Source organism: Pezoporus flaviventris, unplaced genomic scaffold (assembly GCF_033815535.1).
Source record: "Pezoporus flaviventris isolate CSIRO_AGI_PZ_B2104156 unplaced genomic scaffold, CSIRO_AGI_Pfla_v1 ptg000020l, whole genome shotgun sequence".
Classification (NCBI taxonomy): Eukaryota; Metazoa; Chordata; class Aves; order Psittaciformes; family Psittacidae; genus Pezoporus; species Pezoporus flaviventris.
In genome coordinates, this window is record NW_026892568.1 from 7,247,491 (window position 1) to 7,266,077 (window position 18,587).

At 39.5% G+C, this 18,587-nt stretch overlaps 2 protein-coding genes across 4 annotated transcripts in view; both read right to left on the reverse strand.

Moving 5' to 3' along the window:
• Nucleotides 1-8,015, reverse strand: part of TBCD (tubulin folding cofactor D) — a 122,387-nt gene extending 114,372 nt beyond the window's left edge. The window contains exons 1-5 of one of the 3 annotated variants that reach the window (XM_061455595.1): nt 7,751-8,014; nt 3,323-3,373; nt 3,016-3,113; nt 2,193-2,294; nt 151-294 (exon numbers count right to left, since the gene is read on the reverse strand). In XM_061455595.1, coding sequence (XP_061311579.1) covers nt 151-294; nt 2,193-2,294; nt 3,016-3,113; nt 3,323-3,373; nt 7,751-7,943 — 588 coding nt within the window. In that variant the 5' untranslated portion in view covers nt 7,944-8,014. Of the gene's footprint in view, nt 1-150; nt 295-2,192; nt 2,295-3,015; nt 3,114-3,322; nt 3,374-7,750 lie in introns of those variants that run through there. The other 2 variants (XM_061455596.1, XM_061455597.1) reach the window with 2 other exon arrangements.
• Nucleotides 8,016-9,422: 1,407 nt separating this feature from the next.
• Nucleotides 9,423-17,777, reverse strand: FN3K (fructosamine 3 kinase). The gene is made up of 6 exons (XM_061455629.1): nt 17,105-17,777; nt 15,906-16,057; nt 14,651-14,742; nt 13,382-13,464; nt 12,307-12,429; nt 9,423-11,488 (listed from the first exon to the last, which is right to left on the reverse strand). Exons 1-6 carry the CDS (start codon nt 17,243-17,245, stop codon nt 11,150-11,152), a joined length of 930 nt encoding a protein of 309 aa, XP_061311613.1. The 5' UTR covers nt 17,246-17,777; the 3' UTR covers nt 9,423-11,149.
• Nucleotides 17,778-18,587: the final 810 nt, after the last annotated feature.

Genomic DNA, 18,587 nt, shown 5'->3' on the forward strand with positions numbered 1-18,587 from the left:
AAAACTACAGATAAATCCTTTACAGATCAGATGCAGAACATACAGTTTTAAACAATATTCTGAAAAGGCAATCATTTATTACATATTGGAAGATTAAGCCTAAGAAAAACACTACAGGTTGGAAAATATTGCAAGAGGTTTTATACTTACTTTTGCTACTGTAAGTATGCGATCCATTGTGGGCACGCGAGTGTGCCCCTCCTCAGAAATATTGCCATCAAAACGGGCCAGATCAAAAGGAATCAAGCATATCATGGAGAGCCATAGCAGAAGCATATAACGAGTTTCCCAAGTCTGGAAAAGAATAGTGAAACAGAATATGCACTCCCTTTTCTGCAGTATATTCCAACAAAGTGCCTGACGCACAAACTATCCACTGGCTCCAAGGAACTTTCAAAGTGAGATGGTAAAAACTCTGAACCTGAACACTGAAACACCAAAGGAGACAGAACTACAAGAAAATCCAAACAGGAAAACAGTAACAAAATTAATGGACCCTTCCCTCTGAATCTGAAATCCAGACAAGTTTGTTTCTTCCTAAAGGAAAACTGCATGTTGCTGTTTTCCTGTTTGCTCCTTCTTCCCTCAGCCCATTTGTGCCTCCAGTCGCAAATATGAGAGAAATAGGTTCTTCTTCCTAATTTCATATGTATTGCTGTCATGAGTTTACTGAAAGAACTTCAGATGTGTTTCGTCAGACAGACAGACAGACATGAAGGAACTTTTACAGGCTTTAAAGCTACTACAACAGCAGCAAAGTGATCAGAATTGATAATGTTTATTATGAATTTATTTTAACTTAGAACAGAGATACAGTTATTGCCTTCAGATCCATTATTTGTTACTTGTAATAGATTATGATCTCTCAAAATTAATCTGCAGTAATAAGCCTTCTGGAATTTTTACCTTTCTTTATTCAAAGATAGAAGAATATGAACTATGGTATGTTGGACTTGATGATCCATATGGATCCTTAAGGAAGGATCCTTATGGGTCCCTTCCAACTCAGGCCATTCTATGATCTCAATCCATGCTTAAAAATTGTTTGCCTAAATACATTTTTCAAATCAGAATTCTTGCCCAGAACATTCCCAGCCAAATAAGACTTTAAATGAGGACATACAAGGAATTGAGGGCACACTGTTTCTCAAACTACAAAGAGGTAGGAAAAAACCCTGAAATTCTAGAGTTATTTTTCAGACTCAATGTATTATCAAAAAGCAAAAACTTCTCATGCCATAACTGTGCCATTTTCTCACCTCCCTCCTTTCAAAACAAAAGTGGAAGAAAAACAAAACAAAAATCAAAAAACCTCACAGATCTGAAGATAAATGTTCAGGGATTGGGGAAGAAAAAAATGTTTTTTGAAATTAAACAAGGAAAATGAACTATTATCTTTATTTCCTCATCAAAATAGAAGTTCTCATACCAACTTTGACAAAACCCCAGGGTTTTAAAACCAACCTCTTAACATAAAGACGGATAAATATATAAAACTTAAATACTCCATTTCCTGTGATTTTACTTTTATGACTCCCAAGGTAAATTAACATGACCCTTAATGATTTGCATAGCAGGAAGAGGATTTTTCAGTTACTCCAAGTTCAGTATCCTTCACTGCCTTTCTTACTACTGTTGTTTCGATTAATTTCTTCCCCTATATGAATGGTTAGAGATTTTACTTGCACCTCTACAACCATCACTTCTAAATCCTCAGAACATGTTCCATGAAACAAAAACATAAAACCTCTTCTTCAATACTAAATTTCTCTTCTGACAAGATGACTATCACACTAAATCATGGAATAGTTTAGGTTGGAAGGGACCTTAAAGCTCCTCCAGCCCCAACCCCTGCCACGGGCAGGGACACCTTCCACTGGAGCAGCTTGCTCCAAGCCCCTGTGTCCAACCTGGCCTTGAACACTGCCAGGGATGGGGCAGCCACAGCTTCTCTGGGCACCCTGTGCCAGCACCTCACAAAGAACTTCCCAATAGCCCATCTAAATCTACCCTCTTTCAGCTTGAAGCCATTCCCCCTTGTCCAATCACTAAAACCCCGATGGCTCAGTTAACACTGGATAGGATGTATCACTCCTTTATACACTTTCTTCCAGAATTTTTTCTGAACACTGCTCATTAGCTTTTTCTCCTGGAGACACAGAAGTTAAACAAAAAGTAAAGCAAGTTCTCACCTCAGGATCTTTTGGATTCTGGTCTACAAGCATATCCAAAACAGGCTGTAGATCACGAACTTCATGAGGAAACAGTGGGAGGAAAACTTTGTATCCTCTCACCTGTAACAAAGTTTCAAAATTTAATAAACCATCTGGCATTGTCAAGTGCTGAGGAAAAGTAAAATACCCTTTAACGAGCTTCTTGTATATGATCCTCATGTACTATGAATGTAGGTTATGAATTAAGGTCTTAAATACCTTCACATTTTTGCAGTTTACAAACTTACTAAGAATTAATGGATTGCTAATATTTTAACTTGAAACCAAGGGGCCGCTGGGAGACTGCCTAGTCCAACTCTCCTGCCAAAGCATGGTCACCCACCGCAGGCTGCCCAGGACCATGTCCAGTAGGGTATTCAGCATCTCTAGGGATGGAGATATCCCAACTTCCCTAAGCAATCCACTGCAGTGTTCAGTCCTCACAGTCAAAACATGTTTTCACATGCTTAGATGGAAATTCTACAATCCATCCAATTCTTCATCATACTTTACTGTTCCTTTTAACATTATGATTCTGGTTTTGTCACTCAGTATCTCAAAGACTGCAATTCTTTATAGGCTTTTTTTTTTTTTTTTTTTGTATGCAGACCTTGATTTTTACCACTCTGGATCATTAAACAACATAAACTATCAGGGAAAATGATAAAAAAAGAACTACTCTCTCATAGTACTTAGCCACTTATTTATTTATTTTACTATTGTTGAAGATGTAGATTTTTTTCTTTAAATAATAAATAATATATTGAAAACAAATATTTCAGTTACATTTGGGTTTTTTTACCTTTGTAATGATGTAAAGAAATTTAAAAGCCAGGTGAACAAGTTGGGGAGGAGATCCGTTGTCCCGTACTATATCCAACAACAAAGTCATCATCCACTCTAATGAAAGGGAAGGGGAAAAGTCAGACTACATGCAGCTAGCTTACAGTTTCTCATACTTCTAATAATAAAGAGAGTGTTATAAGTAATAAGTGTTATAAAAATAATATAATATAAACCACAGCAATCTTGTAATGCAAATATGGACCTTCTAGTTTAACAGATTTTCAAGTATATACACAAAAAATATTTAAAGATGACATTCGTACCTAAGTGACGATCCAGCAAGTGAGGTTGCTCCTGGTACTTGTCCATTATACCTGAAAAGGAAGATAGATATCTGTAATAAACTAGTCGAAATAAAGGCTCTCACATGCATTAATTGCAAGATACACCCCAATTCTATCCAGCTTTAGCTTAAGATTTCTGTATCCTTGAGCTAAGTGCTGCTGCCACCACCTGTAAGCAAGGTTTAAAAGTAAGCACACTACAAAGAAATAACTGTAAAAATACAGTTTGTGCCCTTACACAGTGCAATCATTTACCTACACTGAACCAAAAAGTCTCTCAAACTACCGTGAACAAAGCTCACAGAACTCACTCAGTTTGCTGCTGTCCTTCACTGCAGAGCTCCTTGTGTCTCTCCTTTCCTAAGCACCACTTACCAACACACCATTTCTGAGGAAACTGCAAACAGAGGACAACACTGAACCACTACAGATTGCAGCTGCTCCAGATGTACCAGCTTTACAGTGGACTCCTACCCACACAGGACCAGAACACTGCTTTACATCTTTCTGCCCTGCTGTTCACATCTTCTTCCTTAACATATGGAATCCCACTTACTTTTACACACTTTTCTACTTGTTGGCCTGTCACATGACTGATTGCCTTTAAAAACACAGACCAAGATATCTCAACATCAAGAACTGGAGTAGCATGACTCTTTTCTAACTCTGAGGCTAATTCAGCCATGGGGAAATTCTCCCAGGACACACTGGGCTTCACCACAAGGCTGTCTCTCCTCCCATGCCTGGAACGTGTTTAAAGACATAGTTCTACCATTGAGGATCTGTACTGAAACAGGGTATGGGCACCATAAAATTCTTATCTCTTTCTTTTGAGCTACCTTGCTATAGCAGGAAAAAAAAACAACACAGTAATACTTTGAAAGTGAAGATGCACTTCACAATCCTCAGAGCTAGTTTTTCATTTTGAACTAGAATAAAGTGTTCAGCAAAGAACAAAGAATTCTTGATTAATTTTAACCTGGACGAATATAAACTGTAGCTATTACTATCTGTGCTCCTTGAGACTTTTCACATTACTTTATCTTGCTGCAGTAATATGTTATCTTCCTTTTGGGAACTGACTTAAGGAAAGACAAACTGAATACTGAAGAAAAAAAAAAAACCAACCCCAAGAACAACTTGCCACAGTTTTTAGAAACAAAGGCATTTCAATTTACACACAGAATCAACATAAAGCGACTGCAGAAACGAGAGCTGGATTTCAGAAGAGATCATCAGCTTAACCAGTATCGCACTGGAGACTGCCAGGGTCACTGTAGACATTTGGTCAGAAAATAGCTTTTCAATTAAAAAACTAAAATACTTTCTTAAGCCCTCCTTTTCCTGCATTTATGTTTCTCACAGCTTCACTCCCTATCCCTTTTATCCACTTGTCACATCAACACTTAGACTGAAGATATAATTCAAATTCAACAGTGCTGCAGTTGACCAGTGGATGACACTGCATAATCACTTTCAATGGTATCCTTGGCAGGTATTTGTGCAATTCCATCCAGACACCACAGTGCTGCCTTTTATCAAGAGGCAAGCCTGAGCTCCTAATCATCAGTAACTTCCTATTGTAGTTAATGATACCTTGTTCTGGGTTCAACTGTAACAGTTATTTTTCTCCTTTTTAGTAGCTGCTGCAGTGCTATGTTTTCGACTTTAGTCAGAGAACAGTGCTAATAACACACTGAAGTTTTTAGTTGTTGCTAAGTAATGCTTACTCTGATCAAGGACTGTTCAGTCTCACGCTCTGCCAGTGAGGAAGGACACGGAAAGCCGGGAGGAGGCAGAGACAGGACATCTGACCCAAATTAACCAAAGGGGTATTCCATACCACAGCACATCATACCCAGTACAGAAACTGAGGGCAGGTACCCAGAAGGGCCAGATCGCTGCTCAGGTCGGGCTGGGTATCGGTCGGCAGCTTGTGTGCAAGTCTGTTCTCTCCCCTTGTTACTTCTTTTATCATTATTATTACCGGTGGCAGCAGTAGTAGTTTTGCGTTACACCTTAGTTACTGGACTGTTATCTCAGCCTGTGCAATTGTGGCCGAGTGGTTCTGAATTACAGGCTGGGCTTAAAACACAACATACCTTAAGCTGCAAATGACAGAATTAGTGAATACAAGAAATTCCATCAACACTCCAAACTACAGCTCTCAAGCAGATAAGGAATTTGCTGTTAAATTCCACATCTTTCCAACTTGTTTTCCCAAATCACAGTCCAGCAATCCAAAATAAATCCCTAAATCTAAATGCTGAAGAGAATTAACTGGAAAAAAAATTCTTCAAATGTTATTTAAAAAATAAATCAATAAATAAAAGTTCCTAATTTTTCCTACAAAATCCTGGTTGCAGATTAAATGCTGTGCCTGATGTGGTTTAAGCCCAGCTTGTAACTCGGCACCATGCAGCCATGCACTCACCTCCATTCCCCCTTCCACCCCCAGGTGGGATGAAGAGAAGAATCAAAAGAATGTAATCCCCATGGGTTGAGATAAGAACAGCCCTATAACTAAAGTATAATATAATACTACTAATAATAAAAATGATAAGAGAAATAACAAGAGGAGAGAATATAAAACTAAAAGAGGAAAGGAAAAAAAAACCCCAATAAACAGAAGTGATGCACAACACAATTGCTCACCACCGGCTGACCCATACCCAGCCTGACCTGAGCAGCAATCAGTCCCTTCTGGGTAACTCCCTCCATTTTATAGCCTGGGCATGACACGCTGTGGCATGGAATACCTCTTTGGCTAGTTTGGGTCAGGTGTCCTGTCTCTGCTCTCTCCTGGCTTTTTGTGCCCCTCCTCACTGCCAGAGCATTAGAATGGAAAGTCCTTGATCAGGGTAAGCACAACTGAGCAACAACTACAACACTGGTGTGTTACCAGCATTATTCTCAGACTAAAGCCAGAACACAGCACTGCACCAGCTACTAGGAAGGACAAAAATAACTGTTACAGCTGAACCCAGGACACTTCCAAACTTCTAACAGTCCACCAAAAAAATGAGCAACACATGTTTTTGTAAATGCTTCAGAGACCTGAGTTAAAATCCCCTGTAAGTGATGATCCCTGCTGTATCTGCATACAGATTATTCCTTAAGCTTCAACATGACATCCCACACATTTAGCCTGTCACCATATTTGGGACAGTCTGCCCAAATGAGAGCAAATTATCAAAGGATCAAATGGTACCTTACAACACTAAATATCATAACGAAGTATTGACCAACATACTTGCACCTATCAGCTTTATGTATGTTAACACTGAATTGAATGGGCAAGAATGTGCATGCAGAAAGTTCATAAATACAATACAAATACACAGAGACAGTACACATGATATGAAAGAGAAGTATAGCAAGGTGATTGGGTAGAGATAATGATAGCCTTTCAGACACAGATTTCTTCAATAATGGCTTCTCTATCCCATCAAAGTCAACCATTTCACCTGTGATACAGAACAATCAACACAAATATGAATGTTCGTGCTACTTCTTTCTGAACAGTTGCATGTTCATCATTAACCTCCTCAGAACAGTTATGTCAACTAAGTACAATACTACTGAGTAACTTCTGCAGGGCCGGATTTCCAAATTTAGGGCTTTCTGGTTTATTGTCTGCCTACCTAGTCTCTTTCTGTCCAAAATGCAGACACTGGATCAATATTTTGACTGCAAGTTTTTTGGTTTTTTTGCAATTTCACCATTTTTGCAAAAGTACTTTCAAAATGGTAGTTCACGTAATTCAACTTCTAAATACAAGAAACTTGGAATCAACTTCTGCAAATCACCTGGTCAGAATATTGGATCCAATACACAGATGTGCATCATAACAGGCTAATTACAAAGGCCCTGCTACATGTACCTAATCACACATTTCTATGTTCAGCTGAGGTCTAGAAGCAGAATCACTTTCATGATATGGCACAAAAGCTCAGTTACTAAGTCAGATCCAAGGTGCCCTCTCTCAGAAATAATTACATGATCTGTATGGATTCAGCTGGCCTTCATATTTTCTATGAAACAGAAAGTAAAACTATTATCCCTTTAAAGCTTAAAATGTATGCATTTTTAACAAGTGATTAGGCACAAAAATGGCTTTATTTGACAGACGTAAAAACTTTAATTATGCTACTGCCTGCATTTGAATGAAAATCTGGAAGCTAAACATGGGTCAGAATTCAGATTTCGTAAATCTGAAACGTTTTTATTTACAGTAGTTAAACTATGGAATACACACCTGGAACACAAAATGAGTAAAAAACAAACCTAAATTACTTGTTGATAAAGTTCCAGCATTACTGCTAACCCAAAATCAGTGTTTCAGTCCTGGGGCACTAAATTCCTTTAACCAATAAAGAACACGCTCCCTTTGGATGCTGTGCTTACCTACAAATTTTTCCACGATCGATTCCCGAGTCACCTGGTCCCCGAAGGCTCCCTTCAGGTTACCGATGAGACCCCTGACCTCCTGGCTCTCTGTGAAGCTCTCCAGGATGCTTCTCGTGGTGATGACACTCGCCTCCTGATTCTTGCCTTCCTCTGGCTCCGACCCCACTCCATCCATCTCGCCCAAAGCCATGTCCGCCGCCGCTGCCTCCCACAGCTGGGCAGAGCAAGAGCCGGTCAATGCACCAGAGCCCACCCCTGCCCTCAGCCGTCCCTCCCTCAGGCGACACCGCCGCTCCTCACACACGGCCCGCGACAGCCCCGCCCGCCGCCATGCGGCCCACCGCGCCCCTCCCGGGCACAGCGGAGGCCCGGCCCAGCCCTACCGCGCCTCCCCACGCTCTCGGGGACCGCGAAGACGCCGGCGACAGCACCGGGGAGTGCGAAGGACGCGCTTACCCCCCCCCCCGCCTCAGACCCGACCCCGCCGCGCATTACCCTGGCAACCGCAGCGGCGCTGCCCGCAGCCTGCCCGCGCTGCCCGGCGCAGCCTCGCTCCTACGGGGCGCCGCGCGGGACCAAAGGGTGCAGGGGCGGCTGCGCGCCCGCGCGAGACCACGCCTCCCACCCGCCGAGCGGGCGGCTGAGGGGAGGCGGAGGAGAAGGGCTGAGGGGTAAGGGGGGGTTCCTTGGGGACGGCCGGCAGTTCATTGTTCAGTGTTCATTGCGATCCTGCGGGCTGCCGGCCCGGACAGGCCTGGTTTAGGCTTCATCAGCGGGCTGGGGAACGTCCCCCTCCATCTCGGCTCTACCTTGCTCTGGCTGCAAATGCTCCTGCCCACTGCTGCCCACCGAGCCCACTGCTGACACCAGGAACAACCGTCCTGAATCCGGCTCCCAAGTCACCTTGTGTAGGTTGCAAAAGGCGTGTGGAAGGCAACTGGATTACGCCGTTATCCATGACCATGTTAATTTCGTACCCTACCCATACCAGAACATCAAATGCTATGGTTAGTATCTAACTTATTATCTAAATCTCTTGAAATTCTGGAAACAAAACCTCATTATCTCAATTCATAACATTCTGGAAACAAAGTTTGAGTGCTGCAAACTACAACTGCAGCAAAAAAGGGAAGGGAATTAAGTGGGCAGACTCACACCAAGCATCTGTCCCCTCACTGCAGTTAATGGTCTCACACCAGACTCTTTCCCCTCAGGAAGCTGTTTTGTCATATTTCAGCCTTAAACACAGAACATCACCCACTCTTCCCACACATTTGCCCCCTCGCTACTGGGTATTTTACCTGGTAACAGCACTTCTCCGCTTGGCTCTTGACACATCCCCAACACTAGGAAGCTAAAGTTGGGCTCTAAAGTAGACATTAAGTCACCTCAGGTTATCTTTTTACTTAATAGAAAATAAACTTGGAAGATCAGACCAGCTAACAAATTAAACTGAGTGCTCAGGGTGAGACGAGCCTCCTTCTGAGGCACGCGTTTCACCTTTGATTTTAAAGGAAATTGAGAGAAACACTTAAATCTGGTCAGGATGTTAGGACCAGAAACTTCTCTTGCCCAGTATCCAGCAACTCCATCCACACCCAAATCTCCTATCTTCAGGCTCAAATTTGTTAAAGCAAACCACAGTCACAAAAAGCAGGCACACCAAGCGTCTAGCTTCTGCAAGGCAAGTCTTTTATTTGAGCAGGAGCCTAAGTTCACATGTGCTTTCCAATGTAATACATGCATCTTTGTTAACATTAATACTAGTATGCATGCACTTTGCTGTTTGCTCAGACCTAGATCCAGCTGTCAGCTACAGATTCAACTGTGTTCTAACTCCACTATTCCACTTTTCCACTGTTACAATTGTATTAAGAGGTATAACCACACGATGACAACTTGCCGTAATTATAGCCCAAATTCAAAGGAAGTACAACATTTTAACTATTTGTATTACATTTACAGAGAACAAAATGCATTTTTAAAACATTCGTGTCAATTACAACAATATAACATTAAATTTTATGAAATCTTTATAGCACAGCCATTTTAAAGCTGATGAACGGCTAAACATACTTGAACATTTTTGAACGTAATAGTTTAAGCATTAGTCATGACAACTGCCTGAAGCCTAAATATGTGAGTTCAGTCATTGTGACTCACATCCTCTGATTCACATAAACATTTGTTGAACTGTACTTACATTTACTTTCTTTACCACTTTCTTCTATTAAAAAACACATGGATTTGCTAACATACTCTAGCTCACACTGTATGCCAGCATCTTTGGTGCACATCTCCCAAATTCTCACTGCCTATGTTTTCTGCAAAAATAAAGCAATTAGGAATATTAAAAAACTTGATAAAGTCATCTTATTTGACATTGTTCCTTCAGTAATACAGCAGCAGCAGAACAGACAAGCTTTGCCTACCGTACATTGTTTTCTAAAACTGAAAATCCATCAAGCACCAGCCAACACAGCAGCAACAGATGCTTTCTTGTCACCAAAACACTAAACCTCCCTCCCACATTTTGCTGTCCTTTTACAAGGTTATTTAAATATGTTACTATCATAGTATATAACACATTAAAATATTGTACCAAAACTGATATGTCATTGTCAAACTTGTGTGGCAACAACCCACTTTCTGACCATACAGGCAATTACCAAGCAATTACAGAGACATCCTTTTTACAAAATACCACTGTAATTTAATTTGTCATAGCAATTAAAAAAAAAAGTAAATTACATTAAATGAAAATAAATATTTAAAATGTTATTAATTATATATGCTTGCTAAGTGTAGTCTAAAGGGCCTTGCTACTCTTTAAATCAAAAAGAGAATGTTTTCATTTTCAGATTCATAGAATCGGAGTTAAACTTTGGATTAGAACACTTAACATGGAAAAGACAACAGAAATATAAATTGGAAAAGGGATGGAAAGAGAGACAGAAAAATAGAACAAAAAAAGGGGAGACACAAGGAACTAGGCAATACTCCCAGCTCTGCAGTCCCACAGCAGTAGCCCTCCATAATGAGCTGCTGACAGAGGAGCAGCAGAGCCAAAATGTGCAACCATGGAACACAGCAGCTGTGAAGAGAGACTCTCTACGGAGAGTTAGGTGAAGCTTACTGTCATGCTACTTTTCCAACCTAGTGGAGTCTTCACAAACAAGGCAGTCTTTCCTTCAGCAGGGTATGATTCTGTGCTAGTAAACTAGTAAATTAGAAATTACACAGTCACTCAACGTTTAGTGAGGCTTAAAAGTGTACTTAAGCCTTTTATCTTTCAGGTATTTGACCATCAACATTAATTCCTAGTTTGGATTACTTCTGATAAGCAGGGGCTGTTTCTTACTAAGGAACTCTATCAGGATTTCTCAGCTTACCTGGTCACTTTAGGAGTTTTCTCATTACATTTAGGGTAGATCCCCTGTACCCCGTCCCAAAATGGTTCCAGTGGTTTATGTAATTAAAGAGCTGATACAATTTGTTTCGTTTCTCAAATCCTGGAGCTTTGGGTATTTTACTGTGATAGGCAGAGAAAAAACAGCTGCTAAACCCACCAAACATTCCAGCAATGGCCAGTTCAAATTCTGAATGGCCATAGAAGGAAGCAGGATCAAAGATAATTGGCCCAGAATCGTCCTCAGCCACATTTCCTGCCCACAGGTCCCCGTGCAGCAGAGCAGGAATGATTTCTACGTCACAGAACATTTCAGGAATCTTTAGCTGAAAAAGCATGAGTAAACACGGAACAGTTAAAGAGCTTTAAAGACAATATTAAATAAAATAAAGTACTGTAGTATATAAGAGTCTTAGGTGGTCAAATACTGTCTATTTTCAGTCCTCATGGAGTGATTTTGCAATTGATGGCTACAAGCACAAACTTAAACTGCAAGTCAGTAAATGTTCTTGACAGAACTTAGCAAATCATTTAATTCAGTCTAGCAACAGCATCTACTATTAATGTATTGCTACTAGGCATGGATAGTATTGGCTATCACAAGAAATATCATATCAATTTTAATTAAAAGGTTTCAGTGGTAAAAAGGGCAGCAACAAACATCTGTAATGATTAACCAGAATTAAGGACCAAATCTGTAATGCAGAGCTTGCAGAGGAATACATTTCTGGCTGTTCCCTAAGTGCTGCGTGGAGGTGGACTTGAACACAGCAGTGAGCTTGGACCAGTTAAAAAAATAAATAAATAAATAAATAAATAAAAAAATCAAGAATCTGCCTGAGCAGCAGAATCTCACCTACTTTGTAATACCAAGATCCTAGATGGGATTTAGCATATTATTATTATTAGCTATATTCTAAGAAATAAATGTCAGTGTCAAATTACAGTTTTAACTATCTGCTAAAAACCTGAAAGAGCAACATGAATCCTTTTCAGCTGACAATATGAGGTCTGCTGTGAAGCTAATCCAGTTACTGCTGTTCATTAAAAGCTATGTAAATCCCTTATAAAAAAACACCTTTAAAATTCCACTGATACATATTTTCTAACATTTAAAGAAAAAGATTTAAGACATGGTTCATACTTTTAGCTGTGACCAAAGTTCTCTGGCTTCTCTGTCCCCATAATCTTTTTCAATTAAATCCATCTGAGCTTGGAGTCGATGGCGAATAAAAAAGGAAGGCCAATCACTCTCCCATTCATTCACCTACAGGATATGATAGAGAGATTTATCATGAGCAATAGTGGTCAATATTAGTAATAAATAAATATCAAGTTAAAATGCTTGATGCTGACACAATGGCCAAGACAGTACTAGTACGACCTACGCATGACAGAGCCTTGGGTGACATGGTCTAATGTGAGGCACCCCTGCCCATGGCAGGGGGTTGGAAGTAGATGATCTTAAGGTCCTTTCCAGCCCTAACCATTCTGTGATTCTATTCTGTTGATTGTTCTTTTGGGAGTGATGCTCTCTTCCATGTTTAGGTCAGCTGTCTTTAACATGAGATGTAAGTTGAGGTTCTAGCTATTTTCATTTATTGACATTTTCTTATGTATTTCACATGGAGAGTTTCTGGTGAGATCACGTCAACTGTTCCATATTATATTTCAAAAGCTTTCGGGCAATGCAAAAGTATTCATTCATTTTGATTGGATAATGTGTTTCTAATTTGGTGAAAAGTTATACTTGAGTTTGAGGTACTGAAAGTTCATTCAGTTAAACAGCAGAACGAAATGCGCCCATGTGCAGAGGCAGCAACTAACAGATTTATCTCTCAGAGCCCTTCCCAATGTTTTCTGTGTTGCATGATGAGGCTCTCTAACAGCAGTGGATTTTGCCATTTGAGTTCTATCTAGTAGGGGTTTAGAAAAAACGCAAAACCAAGACATGGTATCTGAAAGGATACTTATTTTATGAAGTACTGCCAACCTAAAGAACTACCACATAATTTCAGATTCTTATTCAACCCACTGTGTGATACACACATTGTAGCAAGCCACATGCATTGAACAGCCATCATGTCACTGTGCTGTGAGTGAAGCAGTGAGAGCAAAACTGTTATTATAAAGATGAAGAGCAGTGAAACAAGTTTTTTTTAGAAGGAGTTTATACACTTACATGAATACATGTGAGCTTTCACAGTCAGGGAGCATACCTGGGCTATATAACCACAGCAAGTGGGTGTATGGAATCCAAATTTATCCACGTACTGAGACTCAGAGTGACCTGCTCCTTTACCTAAGAAACAAAACAAATATTGGCAATTTTGAGATCCTTACATAGTCAAGTTTGCAAAATATGGAAATAAATTTCAGAGAATAGGCATACAAAATAATTTTAAACAGTAAGTTACGCTTCTTTCATGGTCAAAACCTTCTCTAAAGATGTAAAGAACTCTCTTAAAATTAAAGATACTGAATGGAAATGGAGGCCAAATTAATCTAGTGACTTTTCTTTAGATGAACCAGTTAGACATTCAGGAACAGAGTCCAGATAGCAGGTTCACAATCTACTGTTCTGACACTTGAACATGTTATCATTAAACATAGCTTATTTTTGATTCATGGGCTACTTGTAACCTGGCAGGTAATTTGGCCTTCACTCAGAAATAATGGAAGTCTTGGGAAAGACACAGATAACATACGTGGTGGTTCAGATTTGAATACTAACAACACTGAAAGAATAATTCTTCGTATCCCTTCCCCTTTTAAAAATCATTTTATGTATGCCTTAATCCACTTTCCAAAGAATGATGTGTTTTAATGATGTGTTTTCACTGAAGTCAGTAGAAACCAGATCATGACCTTACGTTGCTGAATTACAGTTGCCTCCAAGGAGCAACTGTTGTACATTTTACTACATATTCAAGTTCAAAAATGTAATCCCCAACATCTTTAAAGGGGAGCTTAATTATGTGTTTACTAACTGGGACCATCTGCTGAAATAATTTAATTGCCTAAACCAACAGAAAGAAAAAAAAAATCCCAAACTAGAGGATTTCTGTAAGGTCAGGCACATTGCAAGAGACTGATGGTATATGAGGCTGAAAGGTTTTACTGACAAAGAGAACAAGTCCGAATTTTACGTCTGACTTATGAAACACTGGAAGCTCTAACTACAAGTCTTAGCACTACTTCTTACTAAATTTCAGTATCTGCATGCTTATATACAACAAAGTACATACAAAATGAAGAATCAAAAATAATTTGCTTTTGTCAAGGTTAAAATATGTTTAAAAATTATAATAGTAATTCCTGTATATAATGCATACTTGAGAAGTGTGGCATAAGGAAAAGGGGGACAAATCTCATGAAAGAGTGTCCCAGTACTGACTTTAATCATCATTAAACTAATAATGCAATACTGTACCACAGCCAAATTAATTACTTAATTTTTTACTTAGTACATGATATCAATACTCTACCAATTGTGTTTCCCTCCTTTCTCAATTTCTCTCCAAGTTTCTGGTTATAAAGATGGAGATCTGCCATCTGCTCTCCAAGCTTTGAACAGTACCTGTAGGATCAAAACAAAACAAAACAAAACAAGTGAACAACATATTACAGGGGAAAAAACACTCAGTTAAATATTACTGAGTATATTTCTGACAAATATAGAACCATAAACAATTTCACAAGTGCATAAAGAGGGGCAAACAACAACTCTTTAAGAGACAGGTTGTAATGGATAATGAAATGAACATAAGACAAAGCTCTTGCAAGAAAGATAAACAGAACTCAACATTGTATAAGCAGGAGCATAGAGAGCAGAAGGATCAAGTAAACCTCCTTATCAGCTCCACATGAAGCAGAGAACATGGTATCTACTTGTGGGCCTTGTACTTTGAGATCAGCCAAACAGCAGTAAGTATGGTGAGTCTAAAAAGAAGCCACAGACAAGGATTGAGTTGAGGCTGCTTAATGCAGAAGACAGACAAGTGAAAAGCAGTTATAATGTTATACAGATAGCTGAACAGAAGCTGCAAGGATGGAAACTAATTTCTTCTCCATGCCTAGAATGAGTAGAAAATAATGGGTTTACCATTGCAACCAGGAAGACTGAGGTTAAACACTAGAAAATCTTTCATGGGAACAGTGGGATGATTTGGAAAGGACTGTTTGGGAGGCTGTGGAACTGTTGTTATTCTCCAAATAAAAACAGATAGGTTGGGGAAAAAAACAAACAAACAAACAAAAAAACCAAAAACAAACAAACAAACAAAAAACAAAAACAAACCACACCAAAAGAAAAACCAAACCAACACCAGAAGAGCCTCAGGCATTACTATGTCCCTATAGAGGCCCAGAACAAAGCAGTTAATTCCTGAAAGCCTATATTCAGGAGATTATGACTAATGGGCTAAACTCAGCCATTATGTCATTCACTTTGGTAGCATCTCAGCACATGTGGACCAGCACATGAAGCTCTAGGCTAGCAATGGCATGCCCTTTCTGCTGCAGGTAGAGGGTCAGGGGCAACAAAATATGAGGAAGTAGTGTAGACACACATGTACATAGGTATATATATGTATTTTTTTAAATATATACACACAAAAAAGCACAGATCATAACAGATATAAGCTCTGTCTCTAATAGAGATTCTTGTCATAAAGTTTTCTCACTGAAAACATGCCCCAAAACATAGTAGAAAAAAAAAAAAAAAGAGATGTCCAGATGCACCTTTTGAGGCTCTTCATCTTGAGGTATTCCATGACAAACATTGCTCCTCCTCCAGGCAGGTCAATCACTTTGATAGGCTGAGGCACTCTCACAATATTGGTTTTCTGAATAGCTTCCAAACTCGCCATTTCTCCTTCAAACATCTTTCTAGCCTGTCAGGGAATAAGAATATCCTTGGGCTAAACTATGGACGTCTGCAACAAGTACTTTGGAAAAATAGCCCTGTTTACTAAGTTACAAGGAGATAAATTATCTTGGTTAAAAAATGTAGCTACAGCAAGGTTTCACTCTACACAGGGAGACTTGAATACTTTAATTCTAACTTTTTTCCCCAAATTCATTCCAGTGTGGTAGGATACATCACATTTCACCATGATTTCCAGTTGCATATGGAGATACCAAACTACAGAGACATAGCAGTACCTGTGAGGGTAACACCCAAGACCACTTTCTTCAAAACCACAGACTACCACTATAAAATGAAGTCAAAGACCGAATCCTTAATCTGGTTCCCCTCTCCATGTAAGTCAATGGCCACTAGGTGGAGAGATGGCAGTACAAATACTAGGCCTGTACTCCATGTTTTTGAGATAAATATGCTCTTCCTCACAGCTGTTTTAGGATTGTTTTGATATTGATAAAGCAAATTTCTGATGCATTGTGGTGTTATAAAATCAATTCAGTATTCATTTACTAATAGAAAAGTGAAGAGCTTGGCCTTAAAAATTGCAAGAATCTTACTGGTAGACATAAAGAAAGCAATGGGGAAGGCTGAAACTCTGCAGCTTTAAATATAAAGCATGGGGTTTAGCACTGGCACCCTGTTCCCTCCCTCCCACTATTCCCAACTGAAACACAAAAAGGAATGCAGTGAATGCAAACTCAGCTCTAGGCTTTTCCAAATTGTAAGTACTACAACAACAGCTCTGTACTTTGCCTCCCTTTTACATGTTGCAATGCCAATTCCTGTTGTTGAGGGTTATCACACTGCATTCCATCTCATTCTGCATTAACCAAACCTACTGCACATTAATATTTCACATAAAATAGACAACAACTTTTAAAAGAAAATAGAAATGAAAACTGGAATAATTCAAAGTCAGCCTGAAAATGCTGACTAAATCATTAACAATCAGGCACTTTTAAAATAAAAAGCTCTCTACACGCAGTAATATTAGTAGTTAAATATCTGCATTAACCTGAGATTTGTGGTTGACTTTAACAAATACTCGTCCACTGTCAGTTTCATAGGCTTGGCCTTGGCTAATGTATCCTCCTCCTGAGCTTCCAAATGCCTTCAGGACGGATGTTTTCAATTCTGTCTTCAGGATCTTTTCCATGGTTGTTTCCAGGCTGCTGCAGCTGCTTTCTGCTAAATCCACTGCGAAACAGGATTAAGGTTTGGGTCCTTCTTTCACTGTCACTCAGCTATGAGGTAGAAAGGGCTGCCCACCAAATAAAACAAAACAAACCAGCAGCCAAAGGAAAAAAAAACAAAAGGCAAATGCAGAGATAATGTTTCAAAATGCTCTTTCCCGTGGGCTGTAATTACATGAAAAATAAAAATAGTTAGAAATATTTGCTAGAATAAATCGGGGAGGTGTGTCCTGGGTCCTCTCTCCACTGTGCTGAGAGCTGCTGGTATTTGTAGTTTGGACCCGTTTTTCTTTTTTAAGCGCTCTGCTCGCACTGGGGAGGCACTGCTAAACCAAGCCGCTAGAGGGAGGCTCAATGCAACAATACAAATTGCGCACATGTGCTGTGCTGTGGGTATTTACATGAAAAACGAAGTTCCAGCCCATAAAGGTGTAATTTCAGCCACCAGAAATATGTGCAAAGGTTGGTAGGTATTTTCTCTGTTTGTAGTTGCTTTGTGTGGAGTAAAGTTTTGTTGTCATCACGGAGATCTTTAAAATGCTTTCCCTTCTTGGGACAGAATTCCATCTCTTGTAAGAAACAGAAGATTTTTACTGCCTGAAAGCATCCTCAAGTCAGTGACATAGCAAAGTGCTCAGGACTGGACATTATCTGTTGAAAATTCACAATAAAAGCATCAAGCTGATAATAAAGAAGTTTAGAACACTGTTCCTATATACTCCTCCAGATTTAACATGATCTTTAGACTTCATTTCACTTTCTCATCTCCTTTCACAACCTAACACACAGAAATAAGATCCCTTGTGTACTACTGAATTTAATCAATTCCTGCTTGCAAAATGCGCTGACACCTTCACTTATATGTCAAACCTTTAAAACATGTTATCATAAACTTTGAAAACATGCTGCAACCCAGACACTGCAGTATTTGCTTTAATATGCCTTCATAAAGACAACCTTTTTGGTTTGACTCCTGACACATTCCAATCCATGGGAAAGGCTGTTCTTGGAGCAGCAATGCCTACCACCAACCTCTGCAGGAAATTTCTGAATTCTGTTACCACTGTTGCACTATCCATCTTCATCCACAGTATTACTGCTGAACCCAACATTTTTGCAGTCTAGAATGCCATGGACTTCTCTCCTACAGCTTCCACTGAAGACGCCAATAGTTACTGACTGCAACATTTCTTCCAACAGTCTTTTAATTTCGTTTTTGGTTAAAACAGAAACAGGACTGTATTAATCCAAATATACTGCATCACTTACGTAGCAGCCAATAGACAGGCAAGCCTTGTTTGCTTC